We start from the raw sequence: 21,493 nt of genomic DNA on the forward strand, positions 1-21,493 counted from the left end.
TAATTTTTTAAAAATATGTGAAAGTGACAAAATACATAAAAATACGTATTAAAAACTTGGGTTTAAAGTTCTGTGACCAAGATTAAACGTATGTTTTCAGTTTTTAAACATTACATATTTTTTTACATATTTTTTTTTATCTACACATATTTTTAAAAAAACTAAAAACTGTTATTTAAATACACTAAACTTGCGTACGGGGTATTCCTTTCCAATTCCTCTGAAATTGGAAAGAAAATTCTACTGCCCCGCACAAACTTGAAAATTTTACTGCCCCGCACAAACTACCTCCTGGGCTTATCAATATCAGCTCATAAGAAACACTGAGAGATGACAAAAGATTAGTAACATGGTAACAATATTTGTTAGGGAACCAAACTGGGACCCGGTGAAAAGGAATCCGGCGACCTGACTATTACATAAGAGGAGAAACCACAAACATAAACAGGAAACAAACATGAAAAACCACAAGAAGAAAGAAAAAAAAAGGAAAAATTTTCCAACATTCAAATTTTTCTTCTCTCAGATAAATGAACAAAACCGGATTCTTCTTCGCCAGGCAACTCATTTAAATCCCTTCTCCCAATCCCTGATAAGTAAAAATTCATTCCAATTCCTCTTGGCCTTCTGAAGGGCATCTGATGAGTTCCAATATATTAACTACCTCTCCCATGTCTGGCCGGTTTGATGGCACTTGCGATGTGCATATCAACCCCAACTTCATTACAGGAATCGCCTCCTCAGCCGGGAAGTTACCCTGAAGCCTCCCATCAACACATTCCTCCACCCTGCCTTCCTCCAGTGCTCCTCTAACCATGTCACAGAGCACCACGACATCATCTTCCATGTACTCCACAGGCCTTTTCCCAGTAACCACCTCCAGAACTAAAACCCCAAATCCATACACATCACACTTCTCAGTTATCTTTACAGTTCTACAGGCAAACTCAGGTGCCATGTACCCTAAAGCACTCTGAATCTTGCTGCTTAAAACGTAACGGTCAAGCATTGGCAACAATCTTGCTAGACCAAAATCTCCAACTTTAGGTTCACCAGTGCTGTCAATCAGGACATTACTTGATTTTATATTGTAATGAATTATGTTCAATTGATGCAAGTGAGCCAAGCTTTTTGCTGTCCCAAGAATTATATTGAACCTCTCATTCCATGAGAGGAAGTTTCCACCTAATCCTTCATGGATGTGTTTATGCAAACTACCACCAGAGACAAACTCACATATGAGGAGCTGTAATGATGGTGTCCAGTAATAACCTTCAAGTGCCACAAGATTAGGGTGCCTGACCTTCCCCAGTTTCTTAACTTCTCTTTCAAAATCTTCTTGAGACTTGACAAGACTTGAGACAGTGAGCTTCTTTATTGCAACTGGGTGCCCATCTCGAAGAACAGTCCGGTACACTGCTCCAAAACCACCACGGCCAAGCTCACAGTCCTTGTTGAGCAAAGCATGTGCTCCTGTGCTGAAATCAGGGTCACCAGAAAACATTACAAGCTTGCCAGAATTGGCATCTGTAGTGGGAGAATGGCTAAACTCATCCCCAGCAGATAATGTAAGAACAGCTGCAGATCTAGCTGCGGATGACCTAACATGGAGATTAAGTACAGTGATGGCAATAACACCAACGACAATGACTGCAGCTGCTCCAATGGCGATGAGTGCGGAAATGCTGAGGATAATTCTTTTGTGAACAATATTTGGAGGTAATGAACTAGATGTGGAATCAGAAGAGGAGTTAGGATTGAGGACAATGGGTTTGGGAAGTACCGCAGGGCAAGACTTATTGACCGCAGAACCACAAAGAGACGGGTTTCCAGTGACAGAGAAAGGGGAGATGGTGTTGAAAAAACCACCAGCAGGTAATTCACCCTGGAGATTATTGTGAGAAATATTGAAGGTGAGAAGGTGGGGAAGGTTGGCCAATTGCTTGGGTAAGCTTCCAGAAAGGTTGTTAAAGGACAAGTCCACATTCTGTAAGTTTGTAAGTTTGGCTACTGCTATAGGTATATAGCCACTCAATCTGTTCTGAGATACAATCCTGCAGGATTCAACCAAAACAAAGCAACATAAACAAGAAATTAAACCCCTGTTAAAATGATAGAAATTAGATATGATTCTTATTATGTGACCATACCAAGTTCAAATTGTCCATAGAAAGAAGCCTTAGGGTACTGATTAGTGTGTAAGCATGAATATCTATGTCAGCCAAAAATATAAGATACTTGGAACTTCATATTTGTCACACTATGCAAAGATACAACACTATAATATCTTATAGACACAAAGATATACGTATTGTCACACTATTATTCAAAGGAAACAGCCATCAACATCAGAATACCATAAAGGTTCTCAGTTTCATTTCAAAAGTATTATTGAATCTATAAAAATAAAAAATGCAATTACAACTCTCTAAGCATAGTAGGACACGGTTAAACTATTTGACATAGTTATCTCTTTGACAAGCTGCCATTCAACATCGAGACTGTTACAATATCAGATTAAAGTAAAATAGAAGCAAGAACTTGTATTTGAAACATCGGAGACTGTAAAGATAACTTACAACGTTGTTAAAGAAGAACAGTGCTCAATTGAAGTTGGAACCTGCCCCCATAGAAAGTTTTTCTCCAGCCTCAGTTCATTCAAAGAAACAACTCCTCCAATTTCCAGTGGAATACTTCCATTCAGCTGATTCTCACTCAAATCAAGATTATTCAGGGCCTTCAACTCTCCAATTGACACTGGAATAGGACCAACAAGAAAGTTCTTAGACAGACTCAAGAACTGCAAGCTTCTCAAAGCCCCAACTGAAGATGCAATTTCACCAGAAAATGCATTGTGGGACAAATCCAAGATTTCAAGTGAGCTCCCCACTGACGAAGCTAAAGGACTATTCATGCTTCCACTCAGTTTCTTCTCCGAAAGCGAAACTTCTTGTAATCCTGACTTGAAAATCCACGCAGGAAGATCACCCTTCAACGAATTATGGCTGAGATCTAAGACCACAAGGTTTTTGCAATTAACCATGGACTCCGGCAAGGTTCCTGTAAAACCATTGGCGGCAAAATTCAAAACCTTCAACGACTGAAGATTCCCTATTGAAGATGGGAGCTGACCAGAAAAACTATTGGACGAAAAGTCCAAAGTTTCAAGGCTTTTCATTTCTCCAATCCAATCAGGAACCTCACCAGTAAAAGAATTCATGTGCAAATTAAGATAATTACACAATGAAAGCTTCTGCAATGTCTCTGGAAGGGTCCCGGAAAATGAATTCTCACTAAGATCAATGAACCTCAAAAGCAAACAACTTCCAATGCCATCAGGAACCTTCCCAGAGAACTGGTTCTTACCCAAGTTAATGGCTCTCAAATTATTCGAACCTTCAATCCCCTTTGGAATCTCACCCTCCAAGGAGTTATCCGATAAATCCAACGATCTAAGCCCATTCAAAGACCAAATCCCAGATGGTAAAGACCCCGAAAACTTATTCGACGAAAAGTTAATAGACGCAAGAGTTGAACACGAGCTCAAACTGTCTGGTATCTTCCCAGAGAGCTTGTTCTTGGCCAATGAAATGACTCGTAGAGACCCACATTGCCTAAAGAAATCCTCTGGTATAGCTCCAGATAGGCCATTCTCACTCAAATCGAGCACTCGAAGACTGTCCAGCCGTGCAATGTTGGGGGTTATGGTTCCGGTGAGATTGTTTTTGGCCAAAGATAGCTTGCGCAGAGATTGGAGTTGGAGAAGGCCTCGGCCTATATGACCTGAAAGAGAAAAGCCATCGAGGTTGAGCTCGGAGACCCTGTTGGATCTAGGGTTGCATTTCACACCAACCCAGTTACAAGGACTATCATCGTCTTCATTCCAAGACACAAGCTTTCCCTTCGGATCTTGGATATCAGCCTTCAACACAATGAGCCCCAGCACGTCGTCGTTTAATGATGGACTCAGAGATCTCACAACAGCTGGTATTACAGCCAGCAACAGCAACAGCAACAACAACGACAACAAACTGAGTTGGCGTTTCATTCTCAACAATGCTAGCATTGCCTGCTGGTAGTTCTAAGAAACTCGAAGACCCAACAGAGCCATGAGAAATTAGTGCCGGCGCAGAAGAAAATAGAGCCTGAAATCACTCATTCTGAGCTTCAGAGACTCACAGACTTTGAAACCAACAAGCTAACCTAAACGCATACACAACCCAAGAAATTCCAAAAACAGAAGAAAACAAAAGCAAAAGGCCAACTTTTTCTATAACGGCTAGATTTGTAGCTCCGGAAAACCAAGAAATGTTTAAGTGGAAACTACTAGATACCAGAAAAGAAGTAGCATTGGTAAACAAAGAAACCCCAGGACGCAAAAACGAAAGAACTAGCTGAAATGATAGGATTTTCTGAGAGGTAAAGCGTGTAAAGCAAAAACCTAGAAATTTCTTCTCAAAGCTAAGATTTTTGAGCTTCAGAAACACAAATCAGAGAGTTAAGAAGGGAAACAGCAAAGAGGGTCTGCGAGGTTTCGATCTAAGAACCCAAAAATGCAGAGCACGGCGCTCAATGTTTAGCCAGAAAGTCCCAACAAAGTCCCCCTTTGGATTTCAACAGTAAAAGAAGAAACCCCCACCACAAAGCCGAGAGCTAGGGTTCCGGTGAGAAAATGGCGAAACACCGAGTACTCTCACTGTGGGGTTTCAGAGAGAGAGAGAGAGAGAGAGAGAGAGAGAACAGTGAGGAGAAGAAACTAATTTGGTGTGAGATTTTATTTAGCATTAATTAACGGGAAAAAGGCAGAGCAGGAAGGTAGCTGAGGCCTATTTATTTACAATCTTAGGATGTGGACGCGTGGCACGATCTGTGCGGTTGACAGGAATCCGACGTGGCATTCACGTAGTCGTTGTCACTATAAAACTTTTGACGTGGATACGCACAAGTGGCAATTTTTAGCTTTAGCCTTTACTTTTTAGCCTCTCTCTCTCCCTCTCTCTGTGTCTCAGTCTGAGTGTTTGGCCTTTGTGCTGTGTTTTTGGTCCAAATTTCTCTTTTATAAGATACTCCTAAATTAACGTTTTATGTTGTACAATGTTGACCTGTGGTCGCCAACGGATAAAATGGACTAATACGCCACTAAACAACGTTTAACATTTTTGAAAGACAACCTAACCATGTCCCTAGTTGTACAAATACTAACTAACTTTTATTATTTTTCATTTTAGTACTAATTTTTTTCATTAGACTGAAAAGCACAGTAAAATTTTAAAACCTCTAAATATACAAATTAATTTAAAAGTTAAAAGAAAAAAAAAAAAAAAAAAAAACTTGTCCAAATTTACACTGTCAGCCTGTTTGCCTACTAATTGATTATTTAATTTTTTTAAAAAAACTTTATTTTTATGTATTTTTTATCAACTTAATTTTTAAGCTAAATTGGGCAATGAAAAAAGTCCCAAAACCAACTTTAAGAGACCATTAAATAAAATGGGTCATTTGTGTCCGTGGACCGTGGCTTCCTAGTACTAACATCACCAACTACAATGGTTATTGGTTGAGGCCACCCTGACCCGGCACCTCGTAATTGACTTTAAAGGTCCTTGTCTCTCCCAATGATGCCTTAGCCCATGAGAGAAAGTTTCCAAGGAAAAAAAAAAAAAAACTACGGTCAACTTATTACTGGAACGAACCCGAGAAAATAATGGAACTCATTAGAAAAAAAAAAAAAAAAATGTAAGGAAGAATGAAACTCTGTTTAGTGACTTTTTAGTGTCCATGGCTTAGCAGCAAGTTGACAATCCCACCATAACCAACCATCTTTTTGTTAACAATTAAGCAATGCTCTTGAATAAGGACATATGAAGTAGGATCAAATACAACTACCCCCATGTAGTAGTTTTTTCTACTAAATATAGTATTAGTTTTTTAATATTTTCTTTCCTAAAATCATTAGAGAGAGCATTATGAGTGTCTATGTGCATGTGATTAGTTTTCATTAATGATTTTAACAAAAAGTGAATTGATATAATTAATAATCAATCATAGTCATTGAATATCACAAGGGTTGAATATTATAGAATTGCATTAAAACCACATAAATGGAGATGCCTTCTTCTTCTTTTTTTTTCTTTTTTTTTTTTTTTCATTTAGCTATTTTTGAAAGAAAATAATTTGGTAACAAACTTGGTTGTACCCTAAGACTACAATTCTATTTTATATATTTTTATTGGGTGTGAATTTTGACAAATTTACCATTAGATTACATTTTTATATTACATTTTTTACATTTGCAAAATATTCAGAAAATCAAAGATCAATAGCTATGTCATTAATCAAACCTTTAAATTCCAAATTTTTATAGTCTAAAATTAGACATAAAAATTAAGTTTATAGATCGAATAATAAATATTATTCGATTGTCACGAAATTTGATATATGTGTTAAGAATATAAAAAACATTCAATTCAATAGTTAAATTTTCAAAATATACAATCATGTTAATTTTGTTAATAGGAGTTGTAGCCTTAAATTACAATCAAGTTTTTAACAAAACTTTGTTTTTTTTAAAAAAAGTTCTTTAATACATAAAATTTTAATCATTTCACCAAAATACAATACTCGATAAACAATTTTTTCACAATTCTTTTTCTTATAACTATTAACATTATTTATTGTAATTGGAACAATATCACTTTTACCAAAAACTTAGCACTCTATCATTTTTATCATCAACCAAATCACAAGAAGTTAAAATGTTGTGTCCCTTAAACTCCTATTTTTCTTTGTGTTTGGTGAAAATTTTTATACTTAAATTAAGGGTTAAGGAAAATGGGAGGTTGAGTATATTGGGGCAAAGTGGAGAGCGACAAGTGCGAAGGTGGTTGGATAGATAGATACGGGGAAAAAGAAAGGAAAAGGAAAAAGTAATAAAGGGAAGTAGGTGGGCATGGTGATTGGTGGTGGTGGGTAGTGTAATTAAAGAAAGAAAGAAAGGGTGACTGTCCTCCAGTCCTGTTGCTGTTGGTGAGATGCAATTCAGAATGCAGAATGCACAGGCGTGATGAGCAGTACTAGTGAGTAGTGACTGGCCTTTTGCTAAGGCTTTCTTAAATTCCATTCAAGTTTTTAGGGTCCCCCTACCCTCCTCAATTCTAGCCCATTCATTAACTCCTCTCTCTGCTGTCTTAAATGTGTGGGGTTATTTAACCCTTCCAGTTCCACATTGTTCAGCCTAGCCCTAGAAAGTAATAAAGGAAAAGGTACGTTTCTCATTCAGAGGGAATCTGGGGTAAATTACTCCACTAAGTTGTGACATATGAATAGGCCAATCCATTGGTCAAAAACACTGTCTTTACTCCTACCTTTATTCCTCTCTCCGGCATCTTAAACACATGCAAAAAAAGGTGATATATCATTGTCCTCGTTGGTTTCAATTTGTATATATATATATATATGTAAGAGATACATTTTTCAATCTTAATTTAGAATTTAATTTGTGACAAGGGCGTTTGACGTAACCATGTTTGAATATTAGACAACTACTAATGACAGTATTGAAAAAATAAATAAAAAATAACTAATAATGAAAATTGTCAAGTAACAAACATGGATTGGTTTTTTGACTGATCACAACAGAAGAGAGAAAAGGCTTAATTTTAAATGATTAACCAATTGAATTGTTGGCTTCTTCTCATGCAAGCTCGTTTATCTTGCACTCCGATCCCCTATTTATCAACCATTATTTCTATAGGGTATAAACCCTAATTCCATTTCAAAATAAGCACTCTACTAGGTTGCATATTTTTATTATTATTATTATTTAATAACAGAAAACAAAAACAAAAAACCCTATACGGCGGGGACCAAGCCCATGAAGCTTAGGGCAGAAAATATATTTGTCTTTATGCATGGTAATGGTAGTATGTGGCTTAGACATTTTATTCCAATTTTGGAACTTACTGCGCAACCCCGCGCGGGAATAGTTAATATCCATTCTGCATTACAGAATTTTGGCTTTCAAGTTTCTTCTGGAGTTGCTGTTCCCATGGTTTGACCTCTGCTAAATTTAAAGGGTCTAATTATATATGCTTATACTTATACATGCTTCACATTTTTATTTTTTAGAAGAAAATGCAAGTACAAATTCTAGTATATATGATGCTCTAAAACAAAATAGAAAAATAAGCCAACGATCCTTTAGTCAGTTGGCACCTCAATTGGCACAGGGGCGTTTAGGATTCGATGCCCGTCCCCCATCTCAATGCAACGAAAAAAAAGGTAAGAAAATGAGTAATAACATGATTAACATCACATAATTAATGTTCTTTCACCTTAATAGTTATAATTATGCATTATTAAACACACACAAAAGCTTTTTCCTTTTACTTGAGAATCTATTTATTCTTTCACCTTAATAGTTATAATCATGCATTATTAAACACACACAAAAGCTTTTTCCTTTTACTTGAGAATCTATTTATTCTTTCACCTTAATAGTTATAATTATGCATTATTAAACACACACAAAAGCTTTTTCCTTTTACTTGAGAATCTATTTCTTATAAAAGTTTTTATTGGATAGTTAAAGCATTTGTTAATAACTCATTTTTAGAAAATTTTGATACCACTTTATGAGAAATAAAAAAAAATTATTAAAAAAAAGTTATCGTTTTATTTTCCCAAAAAAAATTATAAAGATATTTTTCAGAGTATCCATTAACTTTTTCGCTTTCTTGAAAATATGTACAATAAATATTCATTCAAAGTAGCAAAGTTTACAAATTTATAGCATCAAAATTTCATCATTTTTCTTTAAAAAAAAAAACAATTTTGTAGTTCATAAACTAGCACTTATTTGTATTTCCAACTTTGACATCTATGATTCAAATTCCTTTTGTAATTATTAAATTATATAAAAAAAAAAAAAAAAGAATCATCATTTTATGCTCCTTTTAAACAGACTACATTAGATTAAAGAATTAAAAATATTTATTAATAAAACAACAATCCTAAGTAATTGGATTTCCCTGCTTATTTATGTTGCCATTTAAGCATCAAAATCCAAAAAATTCACATCATGACATGTTTTTTAATTTTTTTTAATATTAGTTTGCGGGGCCCAAATGATTTATGGGCCAAGCCCATCTACCCGGGGAGAATCCAAAGGCCCAAGCCGAGGAGGGCTGTGGCCCAAACTCGACAAGATAGCCTTTGGATACCGCCGAGGACAGCTCAGTCCTCGGCAGACCCAAAGTCCCCCCGAAAAGAAAAAAAGGGTAAAAACGGTATAGGACTGAAACTTTGAAGAAAGATCTAAAAATATCCAGGGAAAGCTGCCCTTACTGCCATTCAATGCTCTGAACCTGACAGAGCCGCATTCTTTGGCTTTTACAACCACCCCCAACGACTTTGAATATGGGCTGATGGGACAAATATCAATCTTGGAAAGGTTGACCCTATACGTGGACGAATGACAATGAACGCAGGCAAATATAAAAGGAAAAATAAGTAACCTAAAGAAGGGGGTTGGGAAAAATGGCCAAAAACCAGAGCCTCCCAGCCCACCTCCAGGAGAAAGACTCCAGGGGTGAAGGAAAACTTAAACTTGTACGAACACCATGAAAAACCCACCGCCTGTCGATTAAGGCCTAGCCTTTCAAACCTACGCTCTACAAATAATATTGTTAGGGCCTTTTCACGCGCGAACCCGACACTGTTACGATCCGCCACGAATCGTGTCCTTACATAGTTAAAATGAACTAATATAAAATAGACCATATGAGCAGGACTTAGGTGCAGTTTGGATACAGATGAAATGGTGTTTGTGTTTTCTACTTCTTTTTTTTTTCTTGGATGTGCATTTGGCATTGTTTATTGTCTATGAACAATAATTTTAAGTTTATAAACAGTACCAAACGTGTGAACAACAATTTTTTACATATTAAAAAAATTATTTTATTATAATATTTTTAATTTTTAATTTTTAACAAAATAAATTATATCCAAACCACTTTAGAATATAAAATAGAGACTTGAGGGACGTTTACCGCTCTCGGCAAAAATCAAAGAGAGACGTTTACCGCCAAAAAAAACTTTGTAAACTTTGGTTCGAATTCTAACACTCTGATTTATTAATTTTATAGTACTAATTAATGTAATTTTCTTACAATATTTTTCTCTAGTCCCTACTCCCGAGGTGAATAAATCCAGACAGTAAAATGACACTGCTATTCTTTGTTTTTAACTTGTCGTTTGTGTTTTTTTACCTCAGTTATTTATTTTTATGCATGCCGCTCGAGCACTACAGACTACACAGTATGCACGGTAACAAGAATTTCTCGCCAAAACACCACCGGTATAGATTCCAAATTTCGCACTTGTACTTGGCATCAGGGAGAGAGTAACAATTTTCAACTCGCAGAATTTGAACCCAGATTCCATTGAAATAGTGCTGCATGCAGTATCACTTTTGTTAGAGCATCCGTAATAGCATCCGTAATAGTTGTGACAAAAATTATACAATTTTATAATATCAAATACCTACTTTATTATTTTATTACATCATTTTACAATATCCCATTTATCAGATGTTTTATCATTCAATTCTATACATTAAAATAATATTTACTACACATTAAAATAATATTTACTACTCATCAACACAATCAATAGTCATCACACTGTTGCCAACAACCAACAGCCACCACCACACAACCACCACATCCTCCACAACCAAAAACACAACTCAAAGCAAACCCAAGCAAATCCAGCCAAATTCCACAACAAACAACCATAACCCCAACCCATCAAATCCCAGCCACATCTTTCACGACCCAAATAAATCCCAGCCAAACCCCAACCCAAACAAATCCAGCCAAATCCTCCGCCACCCATCAACTGCCTCAACCAATCACCGACCCAAAACCCCAACCCATCAACAAACAAACTCAAGTAACCACCGGATCAAAACCCACAACGCTGTCGCAACCAACCTCGACCCACAATGCCACCGAACCAAAACCTTGACCCACAACCCATAGCCCACCAACACCAAATCGGAAGCCCCACCACCACCACCACCTCAACCACAAACCCCGGCAAACCCACCGCCTCCACTCCCTCACCCACACCCACTTCCAAACCCAAAACCTTCATAATCCAAGTCAACCCAGACTCCAAACCCACCATCTTCATCGCCAACCCACACAACAGACCCACATCGACATCATCGACCCATAGCCTAGCCCATTTGAACCCACCCACCTCCGTCGGAACTGAACCCATCAAACCACAGCAAAAAAAAAAAAAAAAAAAAAAATTGCTAGAGAGAGATGGGCGTCGGCGTGGAAGTGATCGTTGGCATGGGCGTTGGCGTGGGCGTGGAAGAGCAGTGAGGGTTGGGGTGAGAGAGGTGAGACTGACGAAGAGATGAGAGAGAAAGATGAATAAAAAAAAGAATAAATCAGTTTGCCACACGCGTTTCGTACCGTTGCAAATTTGTGACTTTACTATAGCATGTTGCAAAAAATATGAGATATGACACATCTGATAAATGGAGTCAAATGGTGTTTGGTGTGGGATATGTGCCAAATATTTAGCATTTGGCACATATCCCACATCTGCTGTGGGTGCTCTTATGGACATCATTTCTTCCACAACTTTCTCTACCATTTTTAAGATTACTAGCTGTACAATTATTTTTCACATAAACCCCGTTAATATTAGTTGGAAATACCATCCACTATTTAAAATTTGCCATTTTAACAAATTTTGAAAAAATTGCAACAAAAAGTTAATTATATCCTTAGAGCATTCACATCTTAAAATCCTATCTCATCCTATTTTACCATCTCAAAAAGTTATTTTATCAATTATATCATATCATTTTGCATCCCAACTTTTATTTTATAATACAATACCTTAAAATAATATTTTTACAACAATAAAATAATATATCAAAAAATCCAAAATCCGGTGAGATAGAGAGGAATTGATAAAGTTACACAATAAAATATTAGTTTTTTTTAGAATAGTGCTATAGTGCAATTCTAAATTGCACTGTAGCACTATTGAAATTTTTTTGCAAATTGCACTGTAGCACTATTGAAATTTTTTTGCAATAGTTAGCGAATACAAGTCCGGATGAAGCTTGATTTTTGTGCAAAAATGATAAAATTTGCCATCATATGGCATATAGCAATGCTAGTGTGAATGCTCTTAAGATTTATTAGCTGGCGTATGTATATATTTTTTTTTGGTGAAAAACTGGCTATGTATATATGATATATTGATATTGTACTTTCACTTGTTGTCGCACTTGAAGAATATTTTTTTTAATATTTTACCCAAAAAAAAGAATATTTTTTAATATGAAAATATTGGTCATATCATATGTGGCATAGAAAACTAGGAACCAATCTTTCATAACATGTACACAGTACAATAATTACGAAAGCAAATAATAATGCTATAGTGTACAGATCTAGTATTTGATTTGGCAGAAGGTTGGTTTTGGGACTTGGACTAAACCCTGAGCCTGGTACTCTATGCTAGCCTAAACGCTGATGAGCTACAATTCCAAGCTAATTTTGGCTGGTATTGTAGTTCAACTAATTAAAACATTTTCATGCTTTCTTTACCCCCTCTTTTCTTCCCTCATCTGTATAAATGGCGTCACGCTAAAATATGATCCAAACTAAAGTTTTGTTGTTAAAGCCAATTTGGCAAGTTGGAGTGGCGCCTGGAGATATTGGCAGTGTAATCTCAAGGCTGAGGTTGTGAAAGAAGGCTTATATATCTACTATGATTGTGATTGCGAAAAAGACAAAGTGGGAAAGGTAGATGCTCATCGGCACCAGCACCACCAATGAGCATCAGTTGTATAGGATGAATGAATGTGTTTATGTGGGTAGTGTGTTTACCTTAGGTAATTGTAGTAGTTTAGTCATATTATGATGGGGTTATAGCTTTAGGCAATGGCACAAATAGTTAGAGAAAAGAAAAAAAGAGTGTATTTATATGGAGAGTATTTCAGAACTAATCGATTTGGTCTATGAACCAAATACTAAATACAACAATTTCATTTATAAGAGCATATGGTTTAGGGACCAAATTGATTATTTTTAAAATATTTTGGGTCTGATTAGTATTAGCTCAAACTTAATGATTGCCGACTATGATTTACCTATAGTTTAATTTACACTTTCTCTCCTTAATCCTTGTAAGTTAAAAGTGTTAAAATTGAAGGATAAAGCTATTAGTTCAACTCCCAATGAATGTGTGTAGTGTACCTAAAAAAAGAATTTAAGTAATTTTTGAAATAAAAAAGGGATTTGCTTTGGTAGGTTTAGGGTATAGTATAGACTATAGAGCTTTAATCAGAGAACCCACCAGCACCAAGTCATGAATCTGAGCATGGCAAAGCGAAACCAAACCATTATCATTTTTGTGCTAAGCCCCATAGCGGGCCAAGCCCATTATGGTCCAAAATATTGAATGGGCTGCAATATGACAAGCCCATAAAACCCATACATGCAATGCAAAAACCCTATAAAATTTCTACTGTCCGAGCGTTTCTCTGTGAGAATTTTGCTAGGAAAATTAAACACAACACAACAGAAAGACTTGTGAGAGAATCGAAAGGGAAGGTAGAAGAAGATGGCCGCGAATGGAAGCTTCAATCTCGATAGAAATCAAAAGATAGTGTTATCTCTTTGTAAACACCTTTCCTTAGATCCTGTAAGCACCACCTTCACTTATTCCATTTCTTTACCCCAAGCCTTTTCAATGCACAAATTTTGTTTTCTAGTATAAAGTTTGCATTTTTCTTTCTGGGTTTTTTTTTTTTTTTTTTTTTGGGGGGCTTGGTGGGTTTTTTTTCAAAGATTTGGGTCATTTGGATTTGAGTGGATAAGTAGTTGTTAATATTGGGTGATAATTTGTAGGAGATTTGACTTATATAGTTTCTTATCGTTACCTCATGTTGCATGTCATTTCATTGAACTTTTTATATGTACTATCAATTGATGAAATGCAATTGACATTGTGTGTGTAATTTGGAAAAAAAATGATATTCTCGTACATGAATAAACATTCTCAAAATTTGATATTTGAACTGGCTCATAATATTCACATTTCTGGGAATTTGATATCAAGTTATCCTAGTTTAAAATTGATTTATGCAGAAAATTTTGTCGGATGATGTCAAGGAAAATGATATCAAGAGCTTGTACTTGAACATATTGAAGTCATCTGGGGCCCCTTTGAATGACAATGATGAGGTAAAGTTGAGTTGATTTGCTGTTTGCATACTGAATTTACTAGCCCAAAGCCTTTTGGTGTACAAATATTCATCACTACTTAGTTTGCCACCTTGAATAATGTTACTAGACTCTGTCATATTGAATTCTTAGGTGCATGTATAGATTGCTTCTGTAAGTGACTTCCTAAATTATGGAAATCACTTACAATAGAATGAAAAAAAAGTTACTTAATGAAGTGTTTATGTATAGACCCCTATTAGTTTGCTGGTGTTAATTTTGCTGGATTTCTTATTGCTAAATTTTGTTTATATTTTTTATCTTAAAAACACAAGTTGTGGTTGTAGGTGATGAAGTGGATAACCTTTGCAGAGAGTTTTCCTTTAGATTCTAAGTCATGCTTTGGAGTTCTCAGTGGATTAAATGACGACTTGGCTCAAAAGTCTGTACTATTGGGCAATGGATTAAAACCCTCAGAAGCTGATGTTATTGTGTTTGCAGTACTACATCCTTTGTTGGTATGAAATTTGACATTCCATTTTATTCACATTCTACAAAAGAAAATGAAGTGAGAAAAAAAGAAGGAAAATGAAAAAAAACTGTAAAGTTTTATTGTTTGTCATTTTATAAAAGAAAAAATGGAGAGAATATAGAGAGAAGAAAAAAAAGTTTTATAGCTGTTGGGCATGAGAGGAAAAGTTTGACATTGTTTCCTTACACTTTTTTTTTAATCCTTTTCTCACCTCGTTGGCAAACCAACTAGTGGAAAGAATAGAACTAAAAAAAAATCTCTTCTTTTATTTTCTCTAGGGGTGAATAAAATGAAATATAATCTTTTTGCTTCAAATGAACCTTCACAATTATTGTATTTGTCTATTTTCTGAACTGAATTATGATTGACTAAACTTTATGTTTTATCAGTAGTACAATTGTTTATTTTTCCAAGGTGTGTCATTATATAAAGCTATCAAAAATCAGTATCATATGGAATTATAGCAAGATAAGTAGATAACTTAAGTATGATGTATATAATTTTTTTGATAAGTAACATAAGTATGATATTTAATTGGTATATATAAAAAGAAATAAGTTAACACATATAACAGTTCATTTAGTCCCGAAATTTTCATTCAAATCCGTTATATATGTGAATGTACACTTATTTAAGTTTTATTCATTCCTTTTTTAATTGATATTTGTATTTTATGTATCTCATGAGGAAATTTTGTTTTCACGACAACTGGTTGGCCAGTTTCTACCTCACTTTAAGCAAATAAGCAACCAAAAATTATATATTTGTTATGATTGTGAAAGGGAAAATTAAATGATTTATAACTTCCTTGAGAATGAAACCCTTTTAAAATGGTGAGTGACTCAAGAATAAGATTGCCTTTTCTTTTAAAAGGTTTTAATCATGCAGTTCTATTATGATGCCAATCATCACATTCTAATAGGGGTTGGAGGTGCCATTTACCCTAAAGGCCATTAGTATTACAGTATAGTAATTTTATTGACTTTTCCCTGTGGTTCTTATTTCTAGATTGGCCTTCCAAATGCAGAAAAGGAAAAATTACCACATGTGTTGAGATGGGTGGATTACATCCAGGTAGGGCCATATCCTGATTAGTTTCTGTTATTTTATTCATTAATGTTTTTAGTATTTTCATGAAAAATGTGTAGTTTCCTAATTTTCTCATTAGATGCAGGCGTTAACTCCTTAGTTAGATGTTGGCTTGTCTATGTATCCATTTAAGGTATAGCTTGGGTCTGTTTCAAATAGTTGTCATGTGTTTTGGGTGTTTGCAACAATTTGATGCATGAAACATTTGTTCATTACATTAATGATTGGGAGTGTAAAAAGTTGTTGATGAAGTCAGGAGTCATAATGTACTATCTGCTACCCTAAGGAAATGTTAAGGCTGAGTCTCACTCATTTGAGTTCTGGGTATGCATTTGAAAACCTAGGTACATCTTTTCAACGAGCAATAATCTGTCGTGAGTCATATTTGTGATTCAAAGAGAAAAGAAAGAAAACTGTAGATTCAGAACATGGGAACAAACAAAAGTAGATTCCGTAGCTAACCTCAGAATCATACATGCATCAAAACCCTGCTCCATCCATTGGTCCGACCTTTTATGCGGTCTTGGTCGCATATTGTTGTATTTTTACTGTGTACATATTAGTAGCCATTGCTCAAAAATTATTGCAACACTTTTTAACAGAACAAGGAGGACTTTGGGGAATTATTTGAGAAGATATTGCTTGAAAAGGCTAAATTTGAGCCACAGGTGAGTACTCTTTTCAGTTTACTTGTGTGTTTGGTTATTAGCCTGTATATTACTGATTGAGTATATGGGTTGAAGCAAATGGAATATATGGGTTCCACTAACTCTTTGAATGCAGGGAGCAACAAATACAGTGAAGGTGGAAGTAGATTCAGATGCAAAAAAGACATCGCAAAGTACCAAAAGTGCAGATAAATCGCAAAATACCAAAAGTGCAGATAAGTCGGAGGCAGCTATGAATCCAAAGAAAAGAGATGCTGGGGTAAGCCCTGTTAACGTTGCGATCCTTCTCCCCCACCCCACTTTTTTCTCTTTTCTTGCTTTATATTTTTTATTTTGATAAGTTCAAGTTTTGAATATTATTACTTATCAAACAAACATAAAGTTTTAATTTAATACCAATGCACATAAAGAATCTGAGATTATTCTCTTAAATATAGAAAAAAAAGCATAAAGACTTGGAGACAAGTTCTTTAAAATTCATATAATTAAGAAGTATCAGACTTTCATGAAACAAGCAAGCTATTGATTGGATATTACTGAAAGCTTATACCTAGCCTTGAAAACTATTGACAGGGAGTGCTAGATAAATTCTTTTAGAAGTACAATGGTTTTCTATTGGCCAAGAGCCTTGTGGTTTGGTGGCATTGCGAATCTAGGTTCAATCCCTCTCCTGAACTTGTTGTAAGCCAAAAAAAAATGATAATTGAAATTGATCAGAGAAATTGTTGTTTTATATTTTTTGAAATTTCTAGTTGTCCCAAAGGCATTAATTCTTAGAAAATTGTGAATTTAATCGTTTAATCTAACAATATTCTTCTAATTCTTTCAGGTTGTACCACCATATAAGTTATTAATGGCTGAATCTCTGTCTGGTTTCATTTTTGTAAATGACTAAATTACCTTCTATGGAAAAGCAGTAATTTTTCAAAAATGAAAATGTTAAAAATATTGAAAGCCAACAAGGAAGACAAAAACTAGTTGCATATTCAGAACATACAACCAGTAGTTGGCACTTGTCTTACAGCTCTTCCTTTAGCAGCCAGGTCAGCAGAGGCATTTGTTGGGGTGCGGACTTGTGTTTTAGTGAGAATCAGGGAATGTGATACTTTAACACGTAGAAAATTCATGCAGTTAAGTCAAAGATTAGGCCACCATGGAATATTTACATTAGATTCTGACCATGATAAAGCTAGCTGTCAGGATAATCAACCTCAGTGGCGCTTCCCTTATTGTTTTAGACATTCACATATTCTTGTGAAGATCTTGTATCTCTATAATTTATTGGGGATTACCATCTATTTTATGTCCGGATTAGTCCATGCAAATCATTATCAAAAGCATCCAAATTGACCTTGCTATGTTAGTAACAAACGCTAATTTTGTAGGTCCCATGTGTATGTGTCTCGGTGTGGGTTGGTGGGGTTAGATTTAGAGAAATCCATTGATTGCTTGTGTTTTTATTTTTTATTTGGTTTCCATCTTTGTACAATACTTGCATAATGACACTGTTCATTTGGAATTTTAAGAAAAAGGCCACACAAGATAAAGAAGTTACACAGGAAAAGAAAAAGTCATCTGAAACAGAAGCAGTTGAGAAAGACAAAGATATTAGTGTCAGTTTGCTTAATATACAGGTTGGTCTTATTCACAAGGCATGGAAACATCCATCTGCTGACAGGTGTGGCAACAAGCTCTTCTGTCTCTCTTCAAGAGCCTTTTTTGTTCATTAGATAACAACTGAATTACTTACACCCATTGTAGTTTTTTGAGGTTTTACTTTCTTAATCGCAATATAACTGTAGGATACTAATCATTCATTAGCGTTCTGTTTGAATTCATGATGCAGTTTGCTTGTCGAGGAGATAGATGTTGGAGATGCTAAACCACGTCAGGTGGTTAGTGGTTTGGCCAAGTTTTGTAATCCAGATGATTTAAAGGTAATAATTTCTACATGATTTAATAAGATAAAATCAATTTGATGAATTTGGGTTGCCTGTGCTCTGTTTTAGCTTTTTAATTGTTGGATTTGTTTAAGATTCTTCTTCTTCTTCTTCTTCTCTCTTCTTTCTTCTTCTCTCTCTCTCTCTCTCTTTAATACAGGCGATTCATATTGGATTATTGAAACCTGAACATTTCTTACTGTTGGTTCTTTTATGTTTTTGCATGCACTGTACAGAACCGGCGTGTTGTATTGATTACAAATGTGAAACCTGGAAAGCTACGAGATGTGATGTCAGAAGGACTGGTACTCGTCCTTGGCATTTTTACCAAATTCTGCTCATGTTTTTCTTGAATGGCTTCATTAACAAAGCACTATGTTCTGCAAAGATTTTCATTTTTTTTAGTTCAAAATTTTCTCTTTGGATAATCTTAACTAGCCTAGAATAAGGTAAAAATAAAATAAAATGATCTGTGTGTTGCTAGAGGGTTACCATAATTTTTGAGATTTCACCCATGGTTGACCTACAAAGGATATACTGATGTATGTAGTTGCTTGTTTTCCCTTAATCCTCAATAAGAATACATGCATGCAAAGAAGCATAGAATTTTGCACTAATCTATTTTGGCTTATCAAAAGGGGGGAAAAAAAAGATTTAAGCTTTTGGTATTGAATCACTTTGCTAGTGGCTATTTTGGCTTATATATACACTTCATTCTGTGATGTAAATAACTACAGTGTTTGTGTTCTTTAAAATTTTCACCTTTTGTTGCCATAAGATTCTATTCATCTGAGTTGAATGTCACTTCCTCCGTTCTTATATTGAGGTCGTGGGTTCACCATCACATGCATGAGTAACTTGCGGTTTAAGAAAAGAATTATTTCATTAGTCTAAGTTACCCCTTTTGAAGACTGCAATTCTCATGGACTGATGTTGATGTGCATACTTGTAAATCCAACTGTTCCAGGTGCTATGTGCTTCTAATGAAGATCATACAATTGTAGAGCCTTTGCTCCCTCCTGAAGGGGCCAAAATTGGGGAGCGCATTTCATTTTCTGGGTAAGCTTGCGGAAATCATGTTGAGCTATTAACATACATTTATCTCTTGGATAATTTAGACTAACAGCAGTTTTGTGAGTCTTGTCAACAAATTGATTCCTAGGAAGATGGGTTTGAAGCCTTGACAGAGAATTAAATGGTCACAGCTTGCGATCTAGTTGATTAGTTTTGCTATTTCTCTGTTAGCTTGCTTTCCGTTTCTGACTGTATTTTACACTATGTTTGGGAGTTTATTAAAGAATGGAATAGATCATAAATGAATGAAATGGAAAATGTTGTATTTTTTCTAATGTGTTTGGGAGTATATAAAAGAAGTAATGAAAAGGAAACAAATATATAATTCCACTAGTATACCCTTCACCTCTTGTCTTTTTTAAAATAAGGATAAAATTTACCTCCATTTTATTAAAGGAATGATTGTTCCTCCCATTTTTGTTCTTGGGAGAAATGCATAGGAGGGAATGGAATATCCAAAGATTTTTTATTCCATTTATTTCCTCCTTCTAAAAGGACTGTTAAAGTTAGTTGGGATTGATCCTCTCCAGCCTCACTTTTTTATGGTTGAAGTAATCTCATATTTCCCATTATATAGTTGGTCAAAGTTTGCAATCATTGCAGCATGTGTAGAATGAAGTGTGGCAGGTTTATCTTACATTTTTCGTGTATGTAATGTGTATCTCACACAATTTGGCGTTTTTGTCTAGGATTGACGGAAAGCCAGAAGATGTCCTTAACCCAAAAAAGAAACAGTTGGAAAAGATAACGCCGGTATGTATATGTTTTGCATCCTTTTTTCTATGCAGTAGCCTTAAGTGGATATCTATCTGTTACCCAGATTATTCAATCGCCTTCCACATCTTAAATTTAATACACAAAAGGAAAACCATATAGCGTCTTATTAGATGAGTGGTTAAGGGTGACTAAAATCTGCTCATTTGTTGAATGAATGGCTTAGGTTTTGGGTTATCCTACCAGCCATACTCCCTTTTTCATAGAGAAACTATCAGCAAGTCACTAGACATTTGTGGTCTGTTTTGCGAATTATGAATCACTGATATTACAGTTATCAATTGTTATCTGGATGTATTAGTTTCTAGCTCAATGGGCACCTCTTGGTATTTCCAACGGAGACATCTAGGATTCAAATCTCCCTCCCCTATTGTTGTAACTATTGAATTATAGCAAAACAGACACACACACACATCCATGTTATGGTCCTCTACCCTAATAATTGCCTTCTTTATGCTCTGTAAATAAGTGCTTCTGAATTTGGAGAAATAATTGAGTACTGTTTCATCGCTGCAGCATCTTTTCACTGATGACAAGGGTGTGGCCACTTTTAAGGGAATCCCATTTATGACTTCTGGTGGACCATGTACATCATCCATTCCCAAGGCAAGCATAAAGTAATGAAGATGGTATAGTGGCTTCTAAGAACAGTGTAACCCACTTTTTAGATTTGAGCATTAAAGCTCTACTTCATAAGAAGACATTAATGCAGGCATGGTTTTTGATTGCTTAAAGTGTCATGTTGCTCTTACAGTCATATCAAATGGTTTCACATGCTATTGCATTCAGTTTGAACCTGACGATACTGATCTCAATTCAATTAGGATCTGATGATACAGAAAGTTCAGCAAATGAGGGGGAGATTTTTCTTTAGCCCTTATATTAAAATATTCTGAATATCAAACTACTGTTATTTTGGTAAAATTTCAGTGAGATAGCTTGCTTTCTCCTGTTATTTAATCTCACCCCCCCCCACCCAAAAAAAAAAAAAAAACCCAGCATGGGTTGGATATAAATTATCACTCTAAGTAGATGAGAGCGTCAAAATCTCAGACCAGCCTCTTTTATCAAGAACCGTACTCCCAATGACAGTTTGGCTGTTTGCAAAGACTGGATAATTTGCTTTCCGATTATTTTTTGATTGGTAAGTTTCAC

At 35.4% G+C, this 21,493-nt stretch overlaps 2 protein-coding genes across 2 annotated transcripts; one reads left to right on the plus strand and one right to left on the minus strand.

Annotated features, from left to right (window-relative positions):
- Positions 1-331: 331 nt before the first annotated feature.
- LOC115955578 (probable LRR receptor-like serine/threonine-protein kinase IRK) lies at positions 332-4,788 on the minus strand. The gene is made up of 2 exons (XM_031073752.1): positions 2,580-4,788; positions 332-2,054 (listed from the first exon to the last, which is right to left on the minus strand). The coding sequence occupies exons 1-2, from the start codon at positions 4,064-4,066 to the stop codon at positions 605-607; spliced, it is 2,937 nt and encodes a 978-aa protein (XP_030929612.1). The 5' UTR covers positions 4,067-4,788; the 3' UTR covers positions 332-604.
- An 8,782-nt stretch (positions 4,789-13,570) lies between these two features.
- On the plus strand, positions 13,571-21,212 carry LOC115957394 (aminoacyl tRNA synthase complex-interacting multifunctional protein 1). The gene is made up of 12 exons (XM_031075622.1): positions 13,571-13,740; positions 14,187-14,282; positions 14,609-14,779; positions 15,802-15,867; positions 16,485-16,550; positions 16,666-16,809; positions 18,077-18,228; positions 18,397-18,487; positions 18,727-18,795; positions 19,458-19,549; positions 20,254-20,317; positions 20,855-21,212. The coding sequence occupies exons 1-12, from the start codon at positions 13,660-13,662 to the stop codon at positions 20,957-20,959; spliced, it is 1,197 nt and encodes a 398-aa protein (XP_030931482.1). The 5' UTR covers positions 13,571-13,659; the 3' UTR covers positions 20,960-21,212.
- The last annotated feature ends 281 nt before the right edge of the window (positions 21,213-21,493 follow it).

Source organism: Quercus lobata, chromosome 8, assembly GCF_001633185.2.
Source record: "Quercus lobata isolate SW786 chromosome 8, ValleyOak3.0 Primary Assembly, whole genome shotgun sequence".
In the NCBI taxonomy this organism is placed as follows: Eukaryota; Viridiplantae; Streptophyta; class Magnoliopsida; order Fagales; family Fagaceae; genus Quercus; species Quercus lobata.